General features: G+C 44.6%; 1 protein-coding gene across 6 annotated transcripts in view; it reads left to right on the top strand.

Moving 5' to 3' along the window:
* Positions 1-10,616, top strand: part of BTRC (beta-transducin repeat containing E3 ubiquitin protein ligase) — a 120,079-nt gene extending 109,463 nt beyond the window's left edge. For 3 of the 6 annotated variants that reach the window (XM_040070782.2, XM_040070787.2, XM_040070783.2), the window contains 3 exons: positions 259-337; positions 3,625-3,818; positions 4,839-10,616. In XM_040070782.2, coding sequence (XP_039926716.1) covers positions 259-337; positions 3,625-3,786 — 241 coding nt within the window. In that variant the 3' untranslated portion in view covers positions 3,787-3,818; positions 4,839-10,616. The remainder of the gene's footprint in view (positions 1-258; positions 338-3,624; positions 3,819-4,838) is intronic. The other 3 variants (XM_040070785.2, XM_040070784.2, XM_040070786.2) reach the window with 1 other exon arrangement.
* Positions 10,617-13,618: the final 3,002 nt, after the last annotated feature.

Below are 13,618 nucleotides of genomic sequence, written 5' to 3'. Positions count from 1 at the left end.
TATTAACACCTGCTTTTTATGTGTTTTACTTTATTGACAGCATATTTTTACCTCCCATTAAGTTCTATAAGCTTTACAAAGGGGAAGTGCACAAACCAGGTCTCAGGAGCAGAAGGATTACTGTAGTTTTCCTTAAACTGGTGTATTAGCTAAGTTGTACTAACAGTTTTTTTGGTGTTCTGGGTTTTTTTTTTCTGTGAGTACTTGCTCTTTTCTCTTTAATGGAGCCATGGTGTTTGTCTGTTTTTTCACCACTAGGAAAATTAAAGTATGGGATCTTGTGGCTGCTTTGGATCCTCGTGCTCCAGCAGGGACCCTCTGCTTGCGAACCCTTGTGGTAAGAGCTTTAGACAGAGGTGTTGAAGAAAGTGTGCTTGTTCAGACCTGTCGTGAGCTGTGAAAACTCAAGTCAGTTTAGCCCCAGTCTGCAGGACCTTGAAATACTTTCTAGGGGTCTGGCATTTTTGGGTGTCCAACTTCTTTTAATTTTGCAAGCTATTAATTGCAAGCATTAAAAGTCAGAATCTCTGCTTTTTCACTCCGCTCTGGACTTTTCACCAGTTTTATTCTGTGATCTGAAGTTAATAACTGAATCCATTTTTTAACTCATCCTTGGAAACCATATGCTAATGGGTTTACATTAATCTATGTGTACCTGATGATACAGTAGTAAGTTCTCTGAATTGTTGGCATGAAATTTCTTAAAAATACTACACTCCAAATTTGAGGAACTGGAACAAAGACACTCTTGGGATTGCTTTTTATCTGCCTTTTGGGTGTTTAAATAAAAAGCAGATAAGGCCCGAAACAGTGAAATCTTCTTATGCTTAAACAGCAACTACTCTTTTCATGCTACATGTCCACGGGTTTCTAGTGCAGGTCGATGATGGTGTGGTAAAATGTCATTATGTGAGTGTTAACAACATTCACAGTCATGTTTAACAATGTCTCTGCTTCGTCTTAGAATAATGTGGGAAAAATGTGAGAAAAATTCCAGGACAGCCAAGGCCTTGGGGTGGTTCCTATAATTCTTCCACTACCACATTCAACCCAATAAACCGGCACTGTTGCTGGGGGTAAAGCAAGATTTCAATCAGGACCAAAATCTCATTGAAAAATCAGTAGCACATGTTTTTATTTCTTAGGTTGAAAGTGTTTGGGCAGTGTTTCAATGGGTGTATGTTAGACCTTTTCCTGCTGAGGCACATGACTGTAGTCTGTGCTCTAAAACAGGATTGTACTAAGGGTGGCTGGTTCTCTAAAAACGTGGTTTCTTCTCACCAGCTGAGCTGTGCTGGCTGACCTTCTGCACACTCATCAACCACCTGAATTGCTCCTGTTGTAGGTTTCTCTGTAGTACTTTACATCACATTTGGTGCAGGCTGTGAGGTTACTCGGGCTCAGCTGACAGGTAGTAAGATCATGAAGCCATGCTACCCTTTTCCATTCATGTATTTGGACCATCAGCTTCAGGATCAGAGTCCATGAGAGCTTTGGATGCCCACGGTGCTATGTTGAAAAATCTTCTCGTTAGCCAAATAGAAGTTGCAGATAGTTTCATGGCTGAAATCCAGAAAAACCCTTTGTCATTGGTCGCCCCATTCCAAGCTATGGAACAACTCTGTGCCCATGAGCTCACATCCTGAGAGTCTAAGACTTAGGCTTGGTATTAGTAGCGTTTCTGCTCCAGCCTGAGACAAATGTGTGCCTAGTAACCTGTAGACTAATTTAACTGGTGTGATTTCCTCTGCATTTTCCAGCAGTGGACAGCCAAAGTGTCCCAGCTAATTATATTATAAATCAGAAGCGGTGGGATGGAAACACGGTAGGAATCTCAGCACATGGATACTCATAAATCCCTATTTGATAGCAATGGAGGGGGCCAAAAGCAGGGCGGGGAGCAGAGGAAGCTGTTGCGGTGCTTTTAGGACTTCTGTGACAACAGGGTGTCCTTACACCCGCTTACCCATGCTTTGGTGTTTTTTTCCTCTTCCCTCGTCCTCCAAAATTAAACCTGGCTGCACAATGAACATCATGAGTCTCCTGCTGCTTGTGTTCAATTTTCAAACAGTAGGAGGAAAGTGCACAGATAACAAATGTTCGCTGCATGCCAGGTCCCTTCCAGTTTTGTCTTCCCTTAGCTGGAACAGTGGCCACATGAATTTGACAGAGGCTTTCCATGAACAGAGTAAGCTCACAGTTCAGCTTTCCTTATGACAGAAACAGTCCAGGTAGGACAGCCTTACTTAGCCCACAGTGACTGGGATCAAAAAGAGAGTTTTGAAAAGACCTTTTGAAAGTACCTCTCTCCCTCCCCGCCCCCCCGTCTCTGTGAGTAATCCGTCAGTGGATCTGACTGCTGTAATGATACTTTTTGGAAGAACTTCTTTACTGCTATAACAAAATCTAGAAAAACACTTCCCTTAAGAATAGGTGGGAAGGAAGACAGAAACTCCTAAGGTGTTTATATGACAAAATAAAGTTACAGTTAGAAGATCAAAAAGGTTCCATTGATTAGAAAGTCCAAAAAATTTATCTTAGAATCTGACTTACGTTTGCATTTATTTTTAGATAATTTTGATTAAAAGATTCAGAAATTCACTTTAAAACAGCTCCTGTTCTTTGTAAGCTGAGCTGTATTTTTGTAGTCTTATGCTGTAAGACAAAGATTTCCCCTTTAGTAACTAGCAATTCTCGTTTGCCTAAATGTTTGAGAAGCCTGTAGTTTCAGTATTAAAGTATTTTAAGACATGTTTTTTTCCCGACCCTCAGAAGCCCCTTTCGATGTGTGAGCACTAAAGAGAAATGTGTGTTCATGGAAGAGCTAGGGCTCTGCACTGTTGCTGCACAGTTTCTGTTCCCTGATGACCAAGGAGGAGGCCACTGCTCTTGGAGTCTCGTGAGCACCAAGAGAAAATAGACAACACACAAGGGAAAGCAGAGTGGATTTGCTCTGTGATATCCAGGATCTTGCCATTGCCTCCTGTTAACTATGGTCTGAACTCTTGCCAAATCGTCATGCCATCTCCACACAGCCTCGGAGCAGAATGCAAACTGCCTATAAAGAATGTCCTTTCTAGATCATATTTTTAAAACTGCTTAGGAGGAATTACTGCTGTGTTACTGGACTTTAGAATAGGCTCCTTAGTGTCCTCCAGTGTTAAGCTGTTCCCTCTTCAGCAGTGGCAATGATGCCAAGTCTTGAAAGCGAAGTTCTCATCTCTTACCCTGTAACCTTCTGTACCTGGGAATGCTGTAATTTCAGGAAGGAGTTTTGCCATGGAATAAGGAAGACAGTGCACCTGTCAGCCTCACCAGATGGAATTATGTGGGATGGGAGCTTGGTTTGTTCTGCACAGTGTATGTCTAATATTGGGATTTAAGGAGTAGTGGGACAACTTGAACGTAAACTTCCTGCATGTCAAGTACTCAGATATGGCAAACTCTTTTCCTTGAGAGAGGGCTTAATTTATGCTCCGTGATGGTGTTGCACAGTGTGTCATGTGGGGTTTACTGACAAATTAATACAACATTAAATTCAAGCCCAAGTTCATCTTCCCTGCTCCATCCCAGATGCCAGCTAGTTTGCAAAGTAACGTGCTGTGTCTCCCACTGGCCTTTCAGGAGCATTCTGGAAGAGTCTTTCGACTTCAGTTTGATGAGTTCCAGATCGTCAGCAGCTCACATGATGACACCATCCTCATCTGGGATTTTCTGAATGACCCAGCTGCCCAGGCAGAATCCACTCGCTCCCCGTCCAGAACATACACCTACATCTCCAGATAAATAACACTATACTGTACCTCACACTCGCACAGGTAAAAAAAAAAATAAAAAAAATAAAAAACTTTTAAAAGTAAGGTGAGGCTCAAAGGTGACACTGGATGTAGTGTGAGCCTGCTGCTTGAATAACTGGCTGGGTCTGTCAGTGTTTGTCATCTTGGTTATACAGTAGTTACAGTGTCCTGTAAAAGGACAGGAATGGTTCTGGTACCTTAGAATAGGGACTTTATTTTACCATTTGTGACATGTGGTGCCGATGACTCCCCCTGAAGAACTCCTCCTCCTCTGTCCATCATCATCAATAATTAAATCAGTTTTACTGCTGTCCAGAAGGAAGAAGGGTTTCTGCAGAGCGAGTAGAGCAGCTGCTGCCTAACAAGAGGATGCAGATGGCCTGACCCTGGGCAGTTGTCACCAGGCAGCAGGGTTTTGCCAAGAACCTCCCTCTGAAGTGATGATCATTCTCCTCACTCTGCAGCAAGCTGATTCAAGATTACAGTTTGGCTAGGGGAGGAGACACTGAGGCCCAAGCCCAGGCAAATTAAATCGAGATGCACCAATGTGCAAAATAATTTACTGATGGGGCCTAGCCCTTGTTCTCTCTCGCATAGCATGGATGTTAAATTATTCATATCAGAGCCTGGTTTGCTCATCACCTTTTGTCTTGGCCAGCACAGTGTGAGGAGGACAAAATGTTTCATATGTCTGGGTCAGTTGTAGAGTGAATTTGATGCATATGAATGAGGTGGGATAACATGATTGCCTGCATGGGTGGGTATGTGCACAGTTACTGTTAATAGCAGTAAACATAAGAGAGAAGAATGGCAGAAGAGCTTACAGGCTTCTGCAGAGGGATGTCCACAGTGACATTTTCCCATGAAAGTGTTCTGTTAGGGGCATATCCTGTATCCTGTTTGATAACTATACAGTGATGCTCTGCACCTGTCAGATCTTGATTTTCTCAAACACTCTGGTCAACCAGATGTTATTTTAAATCATTAAAAGGCTTAGTATGAATGGGGCTTGTTTGGTTTGTTCTGTTTTTTTGTTCCCAGGTCTCATTTAAGCTGCAGTATTTAAATGCCAGGACAAAAGAACTATCCACGTAACCAATACTTGCTGAAGAGAGAGGCTCTCAGACTTGTTTCTGGAACAAAGTTGGCATGCGGTTGATCTCAGACAGGGTCTACTCAGCGCGGCTGACTGCTAAAGTGCTGCTATATCAGAAGATGACTTTTATCTTTCATGAACAGTTAACATTTTTAAACCTTCCCATCCCTTTCTTTCCCTCATTCCCCTCTTCATGTTCACTCTTCCCTTTACCCCATTTGGTTCCCCTCCAAGCCCAGTCACCGAAGTCCTATGAATATATTTAAGATGTTGCCAGAATGTGTTGCTTTGCTGTTAAGCAGAAGACTTACAGCCACAGTGCATCCTGCTGAGAGTCACTTCAGGGTGGGTGGGAGGGGGGGTGGGGAAGAGGCTGCTACTCTCAGGCTGAAATCAATATCCTTTGCTAGGCCTTCAAAAAAGCATTCAGCTCTGAAGAGCAGCAGAAACACTTATAACAGCCAGACCATCATCCCCCCAACCCCAGCTTCCCTGCGGCTTTTGGCTGTTCTGACTGCAGACTTATTTTTTGTGGAGAGAGGACCCTTGAAATTTGACTATTATGAGCCAAATCCATCTCTTTCCTCTCCTGCCTGCTATGCTAACCCTTTGGAAGCTGGATGTGTATTGTAGTCCCCCCTTAACATCTGCTTGGCTGGGGAATGCTAGTCAGTGAAAAGTTAAACTCTCTCCTGCCAAAGTCCCAAGCATGATGGACTGGAGCTGAGATCCTGTCCACCCCCACCCCAGGTGAACTGTTGGCCCAGGACAGTATTTCACTGGCAAAGGGATTGTCTGTACCGTCTTCCTACTGCTGTTCTCCCTGAAGACAGTATGTTGCTGATGGTTTATGAATCATTCTGTAAATTGCAGGAAGTTTGGGGCTGGGCTGAGAAGGAAAGCTGGACGTTGCTCCTATCTTTCCATTCCTTCTCCCCTCAGAGAGGCTGTAGCTGGGTACTGGAAGAGGGAGCTATTAAAAACTTCATGGAGCTCTCAAGAGCCACCCTAGATTGGACTACACAAACATTCTGGCCATGACAATAAGACTTTGCCTCACTTAAATGAGCAAATGCACACCCTGGAGATGGTGGTTGAGTAAAAGGAGTGTGGCCATGAGGACAATCATTGCATTTAGCAGTGACTCCAGGCCAGTTCTGCAGTATTTCTGGGACTGGCTTTGCTAGAAGGGATTGAGGAGTTTTTGGTCTCCTTCTCTAACCTATATACTGCATTGCAGTTTAGGGTTACAGGCTGATTAGTCCTTTTGCTAATAGCTGAGATGGGTCTTTGCCTTCTGGCTGAGACTTCTGCAAATTGTTGCTTTTAGAAGACAAAAATAGCCCTGAAGAGTAGGTACATGAGAAACAATTCTGCATGTCTCTGAACTAGACAGGTCTGGGGGTAAACAGCTCTCTTCACAGAGCTGGAACAAATTGCAGCTGGCCTGCATTTACATCAGAAATGACTCTGTAAATCAGTTCCTGGCCATTCCAGGTTTAGGCCCAGATCTTCTGCTGTCAGTCTGGAAAAATCTCCACTGCTTTAGTGGGGAGTTGCTCCAATCCCACAGTAGGAAATCGAGGTCTTTTGTCTCTGGGATGGAGGGGTTTAAACTGGCTTTGTTAACACCCTCTGAACTTGGCAGATGGGATTTTTTTTGTAAGCTTATCTCATCAACTTCACTTGGCTGGGAAAGCTGTTGCATTGTTTCTAATTGCTTGGGATGTGCTTTTTTGCCCCAGGGAAATCTAGCAAGGTCCAGGAGTCCCCAAAGAGCAGTCCAGTGGGCTTGAATAATTTAAGTGACAGCTAAGACAGACAAAAAGGCGATGGAGTTAGGGAGGAGGGCAAAGCTGGTTCTTGGGGAGTACCTAGTGTGTTTCCAGAAGCATGTAGGCAGCAGTGTCAAGCATCTCAGAGCATGTGATGACACTCCTCTCTTCTGTTTGAACTGTTACTGTCAAACAGGTTAACAACTCTGTTCAGGTAACAGTGACAGAGTGACTTACCCCTGCAGAATCATAAGTAAGTTCTGAGTCACAATGTTTGTCCACAACTAATTTTGGCACTATTTTTAAGTCCAGAAAGGCTGTTTTGGCTTTCAGGCAGCTCTACATATCATGAATAATGCAGTCCCAAAGCTAAAGTGGCAAGGGAGCAGAAAGAATCAAAGTTCATATCCCAAACTTTGTTCAGTTCAAATTCTGAGTCTTAATACTATTTTAACACTGTCCCTCTAAGTTCAGGTATTACAAGGTCTGTGGCATGGCTGCATATCAGCAGGGGTTTCTATACCTTGGATGAAGATTTAACAATTATTTTCTTTAGTTTGGTCATCCTCTGTCTTTTCCATTTCTGTTACTGTAGAAAACAATGATCTGTTACTCCAGCTGCTGAAGGCTGCAGGACTTCCTAATATTTTAATTACATCTTTGTGGCCAACACCTACAAGGATATGTTGTATTTTTTCTGGTTGAGAGAATTTGGGAGAACTGGCAGACTGGCTGGCCAAATACAAGAGACACCACCAGTGCAAATTGTCCTTGGTTGTCATAGCCCTGCTGCTCTATGCTGCTATTCCGCTGGCTCTTCAAGTGGTACCATACTTTGTACTCTGCTGTATAGAGCTCTTTAAGGTACATTTAGCAAGCAACTGCTGGAATCCATTTTTGGCACGTGGTAAGAAAGGTGTGTCACCCTCAGGAAGGGACTGTGTGTAGGTACTTCAAACAGGACTGCAGAAGGGTGAGGATTCCTACTTCACTCCCCGAGTTGTACAAATTTTCTGATAGCTAAGAAGGAAACTGAAGTTAACTGATCTAACTTGAACTTGAAACTGCCACAGCCTGACATTTGGTGGTGTTTACTGTGCACCCAGGGAGGAGCAATCTGGTAAGTAGATTTCTCAATGTCAGAAGAAAGTGGCTTTTTCAAACTCCCTTCCCTTAGGATATGTGTGCATGTGTGTGTGAGTGTGCAAGAGTGCATGTGAGAGAGAGGTTTCAGCATGAACAGGATGGATAATCCCTCAATCAGATTAGAATAATTGCAGAGTTTATAACGAAAATAACTAGAACATGCCTGCTGAAAGGAGATAAAAAAGGGCTGGAAGTGTCTGTGGGCTTTAAGTGTTGCACATTGCTTTGAAATGAAATACCTCTGCTGCGTAGAGATCGTCACTTCTCCCACAAGTAGGAAGCTCATGCTAGCCTTCCACCTTGGATTATGGGATGGAAAGCACTGGAGGTGTGGGACAATCTGTTGTGGCCACACCATCTCCTGCGTGTGACTCCTTTGCAATTGGGCACAGTTCTGCTGCAAATATTTCTCGTCCTCAGAGGAGCACAGCTTGCTTTCAAATATGCAAATAGAAAATGGCATGAAGGAGTTTGCAGTGAGATAACTTCTACAGATGTCTCCTCTGGAGCAGCTCCCTCTGCTCCCTGTTAACATTCAAGGACAGACACTGTTGGAACGGAAGGATCCGGGTGACAAATTGAGAAGTCTGTGATCATCAGAAACGTAGAAATGCTTTACACTTATTTCTAAACTGGAAGCTGACTTGGACCACCATGCTTTACCTACCCACCTCCTGCTCCAAAGGATCCTTTTTTCTTTTTCTTATTTTTTTTTTGAATACTGAAAAAACTGGAGAGTATCATGCACATTTCTCCACTCCCGGGTATGTGTATCTGCCCCTTCCACATCTCCCTTCCTCAGTCTGAGCAGGGCTCCAGGCTTGGTTCTGAGTGTTTTGGCATCCTGGCTCAAATGGGAAGCACTTCTCTAGGTTGGGCTCTTGCCTAACTTTGTTAGCTTCCTTTAACATGATTTTAGATCTGCCTTTTGTGGCTTATTATTCCTTAATTCACAGAGAAAGGGCAATATTTGCATTTAATAAATCACAAATACTAGCAGCTCTCCTTTGCTAGAGAAGGGAACAAGAAGGAATGTCCAGCCTTCCTACTGCAGGCTTGCTCTTAACTGTGGGAGAAAAAGGAGGAGCTGATCTGAGCGGTTGAAAACCAGGAGTATGTGGGGATGGAGATGGATCTCTGCAGAAGTGGGGACTATGCTAAAAAAGAGATCTTTTAGCTTGTGCAGCTGGCTGGGTGAAAATGAAGATTTTACATGATGAGAAGTCATCAGGAGGTGATCAAGTAAGGCCTTCAACTGTTGAACTTGACATCTGATGCTCCTTTTGGGATGCAGTAGAGACATAATGAGAAAGGGATGGTCTAAACTGCACTTGCCAAGAGAAGAATGAGCTTTGCCAGGGTCTCCAGGTGGCATGCATGATGCACTTGACATGCTGAGCTTTGCCCCACTGTTTCCCCCAAAGTGATAAGCAGCGTCTTCCCAGGAGGAGGGGGGAAACAGCAAGTGACCCAGCTGTCCTCAAAGGAGGTCTCCATATGAAATTCCTCTATCCTGCTGGAAAATACCTACTGGATTGATTGGCATGAGGAGGTTCCAGCCTTTCTACCCCTGCTTTTAATTCAGAAAGTGGGAGCAGCAGGTTCCTTGGGTGTATTCCTTCTCCAAAATCCCAGTAGTGGGTTGAGAGGAATGGATGCTTGTTGAGTCTGAGCATTTGGTTTCCCCTCCATTCCCCCCTTGCCCCATTTTTTTTAAAGATGAGGTGTAGCCAAACTACTGGGTGAAATCCCCAAAGCAAATCCCCAGGGGGAGCCTTGGCACTCTGCCAGAATAGATCATCATTTGACTGGTCAGAAAACTCTTCCCATGACTTTGTGCTTGTTCCCAAAGATCGCTGGGCATCCACATGTCTTGTCCAGCAGATAACCCATGGGAGTTGGCAGCACTGGTTGATCCTTAGGGATGTTAAGATGATACTCTCAAAATCAGAAGAATTCTGATGTACATGGATGTGCAGCAAGCCCTTTAGATGCTATAGACAACTGCTAAATTAAGTCCCTTTCTTTAATAGCCTATCACCCTGAGAGATACCTTGATTTCTGCTCGAGCAGGAACCAAGTGCAGCTGTGGCCAGAAAATCAGCATGGAATCCAAGTTTTCATCACGGAGCAGTTGTGCTCGTACCTGCACAATGAACAGTTTTTTGCCCTCACAGGCAAAGTGTTCTATCCCCGTGGCACTGGAGCACTGGTTCACATCTGAGCAAATCTCCACATGCAGGAGGCAGGCCAGTGGGCTGTTTGCAGTGGCTTTTACAAGGAGCTACCTATGAAAATCTTTGAGCAATTCAGTGTGAAAATCTGGAGCTGCTTTTGAGAGTAAAACTTTGCTTTGGCTACTGTGTCTTTATCATGCAAGGCACTGCAGGGCCTAGCCTAGCCCCAGTTTTAGCATGGCAGAACAATAGTGTGGAGCTCAGCAAAATGTATTGTCCTGTTCCTTCCCGTCATTTTTCATCACTGCATTTCGGAGAGCTGCATGCCTGCCAGGCCAGCCTGTGCTGCATCACTCCAGCCTGCTCAGGCAGGGGAGGCTGTGGAAGTGGGAGAGGTGAGAAAGAACATGGTTTCTCCAGAGTTTTCTGTTTGTTACTCTGCTATATTTGTTATCTGGATTCTTAAGTAATGAGTGCTTTGAATTTTGTGATTATGTTACGGTGATGTGTAGTTAATGTACTAATGTTCACTTGAGCTAGGATCATGGTAACAGTGTGGTTTGTTTTTGTTTTTGTTTTTTTAACTGTTCAGAAAATAACTTAAATACAAAGATTAAGCTGTGAATCTCTCCTGTTTTCCTTGTGGGGGGAAAGACACTGTCAAAATACCAGTCCTTTATCTTCCTCAAGCCCCATGTGTGTGTGTCACACAACATCTGCAGTGTGAACACCTGGAAGTGCTGGGAGCAAAAGGTGGACAGTTTTGCCCAGAGCCTGAAGTGGATCCTCACAGGACACACAGAGTCTGCAGTAGCCAGTCCCACCTCAGAGCTGCTGCTCATGGACAAATGCAGCATAAAAGACTGTCCTGGCAGTCAGAAAAAAAAAAAAAAAACACAAAACCAAAACACTTATGCCTAAAACCACAGCATACTTTTTAATTAACACTCTCTCCATTCATAGTTAATGGCCTCTGGCTGGGGCAGATGAGTCTGCCCTGTAAGCCAGAGTGCATGTGACTGATAGAGAAAAGTTGAAGCCATTCTGCCCATTAAAAAAGTGTGAGGGAAAACCTATAAAGACTTTGTTTTTCTGAGTACTGTTGCAAGATCCTGGTAGGAGAAGCACAAATTTGTTTTATAAGCTAATCAGAATCCTGCTGTTCAATAATGAGTGAGTAATTGACATATCACAGCACCGCCACGCAGTTCCATGGCTGGGGATGCTGCCGTGCTCACTGCTCGCCCAAATCAGAACGCAGGCACCCTTGCCCTCAGACTACCTTCCTCTTAAAAGTGCTCCTTGGATAGCAGCCTTGGATCTTTCCATTTTATTTAACAGCCCCTTTTAAAACAAAGGCCACCGCAGTTTTAAGATCCTGACTCCAGGGGTGGTCAGAAAACAAACAAACCCCTGCGCTCCCAACATCTCTTTCCCTGCTGGCTCCATTCTTGGGAGCCAGCAGGGGACTGGAGATTGTGAAGGCTCCTGCTTTTCTGAAGTGCTGGGAGCAGGATTCTTGTCACTTCCAATCTCCATCTCTCCTTGTGACAGGGTTCCCAGCAGCCCTGTGCTTTATTTGGCAAGGCTTTGGTGTTTATGTGTGTGTGTGCACGCACATATATTTTACATACATATTTATATATTATATGTAAAATATATATACATTTACACCACTTTAACCTTTTCTGTTCCCTCTCTGCTATTTCCTCCCACCCAATAATAGATTTGGAAGAATTGCAGTGACAGGCTTAATCCATTGGTTTGGGTTGGTCTGTAACACAGAATGCAGCTTGATTTTACAACCTGTGAGTGCCAGCACACACAAATGAGACCCCTTCCGTACCCACGGTCCCGGGTGTCTGTGTGTAGCCAAGCAACACACACAGTGCCCGCTCCCATGAGAAACAGGTTCTCCTTGTGGGTGATTTCTAAATGTTCCTTAGACAGTCCTTCCCCTTCTCCTTGATGTTTAAAAATGAGAATCAGGGTCTTTGTTCCAGATTTCTAGGACTAGGACAGTGCTGTCCTGCAGGGCATGAGCTGGAAAACTTCTCCCAGGAAATCTGGACTGGAATCCAAAAACTCAAGTACTAAAGAGAGTCGTTGAGAAAGAAAAGCAATCTCAATTGTAAATTTCCACTGGAAAAGAATGAACAGCTTATCTTAAATAGATTCAGTGGTTAATTACCCTTTCTGTTTAAAAATGTGTGCCTTATTTCCACTTCAAATGAAGGAGGAAAGTAATGTTTGCCATAGCTTCAAATTAACAGCATTTGATCAACCTACAACTTTAAAATGAAATCTCTTGTTTGGTGGTTTTTTATTGTTGTCTTATATACATGGTTTCAAGAGTATAGTAAGGCACTTTTTGGAAAGGGGGAATTGGCCAGTCTTTCTTAGCTAAGCTAGAAAGAATGTAATTCTTACAATAACCGTTTAGGATGAGTTTAGCAATTGGTGGTTTGAAGAGGATGATGAGCTCTCAGGAGAGGAGGCAGCATGCCCAAGGAAACAAAAGGCCCTGAGCAGACAGACACTGTAAGGCTGCCGTGGATTTCTGTGGGTGAGCTGTGTCTGTCCTGGGACTAAGGGCTGTGCCTGGCTCCAGCAGTGTCCTGGCCCCTTTTGTTACAAGGCAATGTGGGGCACAGCTTCCTGTGCAATGGCACACGTCAGTGCCCAGGACGTGGAAATGATTCAGTGTTTTGTGAAAAAGATGCCACTCCTGGTCTTGAGAGCTCTGGATAGCTCTGCTTTTCCAAGTGCTGGGGTTGCTCCACAGCCAGCACATACACCCTGCCCATGACCCTGTCCCAGGAAGGGCTGCTGGAGGAGATAGGAGAGGAGGAATAAACTGCTGCTTGCACTCTCCCATGCAGTGGGCTGCAGCCATCAGAGATCTCAGCCTGAGCCCTTTGCCAGCTGATTCATGCCCAGCAGTGCATGTCTGTGAGTACCAGTCACTTTGCTTTACCCTAAAAGAGCTCAGACACATTCATTACATCCCCAAGAGAGATACCCTTTGTTCACATCTATGTTATCTTCCCATCCTGAGCTTTCTCTCCAAAATCACTTGCTGACCTGCACTTGGCTGGTAGGAGCAGCTAGAAATCTCCAAACTGGCAGAGAGGTTGCTGAGCTGTGGGGCTGATCAGCTGGGGACCACTGAAGTTGGATAAGGAATATGAGCAGGGAAACCTGGGCTGGAAAGGTCTCACCTGTACAGGTAAATAGCCTGTCTGCAGATGGAGAGCAATCAGATGGGCTCTGCAGTGCAATGAGGCAGAGGCAGCAGCCTGAGCGGTGCTTTCACTGGGGACAGCACTGACTTCCTTCTGGAGGCCACTGTGGTTGGAAGAAACTCGAGCCCCTGGTTCACATCACAGAGCTGATGTATCCAAAACTCCCTGTCCCGTGCCCCAAGCACCCTGCTGGTGTTTACAAAGGCAGATCGAGGAAGGCTTCTCCTCCAAGGGCACTAAGGTGGGGAAGCTGCCAGACCATCTCCGTTTCTGCCGTGTCAACTCCAAAAGGGCAGCCCTGGCAAACTGCTCTGACCTTTGGAGCGGCAGAGATGTCTGTGAGCACTCTGCCTGCCCTGCCCATGCTGCTGAGTTCCCTCTC

Source organism: Hirundo rustica, chromosome 8 (assembly GCF_015227805.2).
Source record: "Hirundo rustica isolate bHirRus1 chromosome 8, bHirRus1.pri.v3, whole genome shotgun sequence".
Classification (NCBI taxonomy): Eukaryota; Metazoa; Chordata; class Aves; order Passeriformes; family Hirundinidae; genus Hirundo; species Hirundo rustica.
The sequence above is the reverse complement of the archived record's forward strand: the minus strand, read 5'-3'. Positions and strand labels throughout refer to the sequence as shown.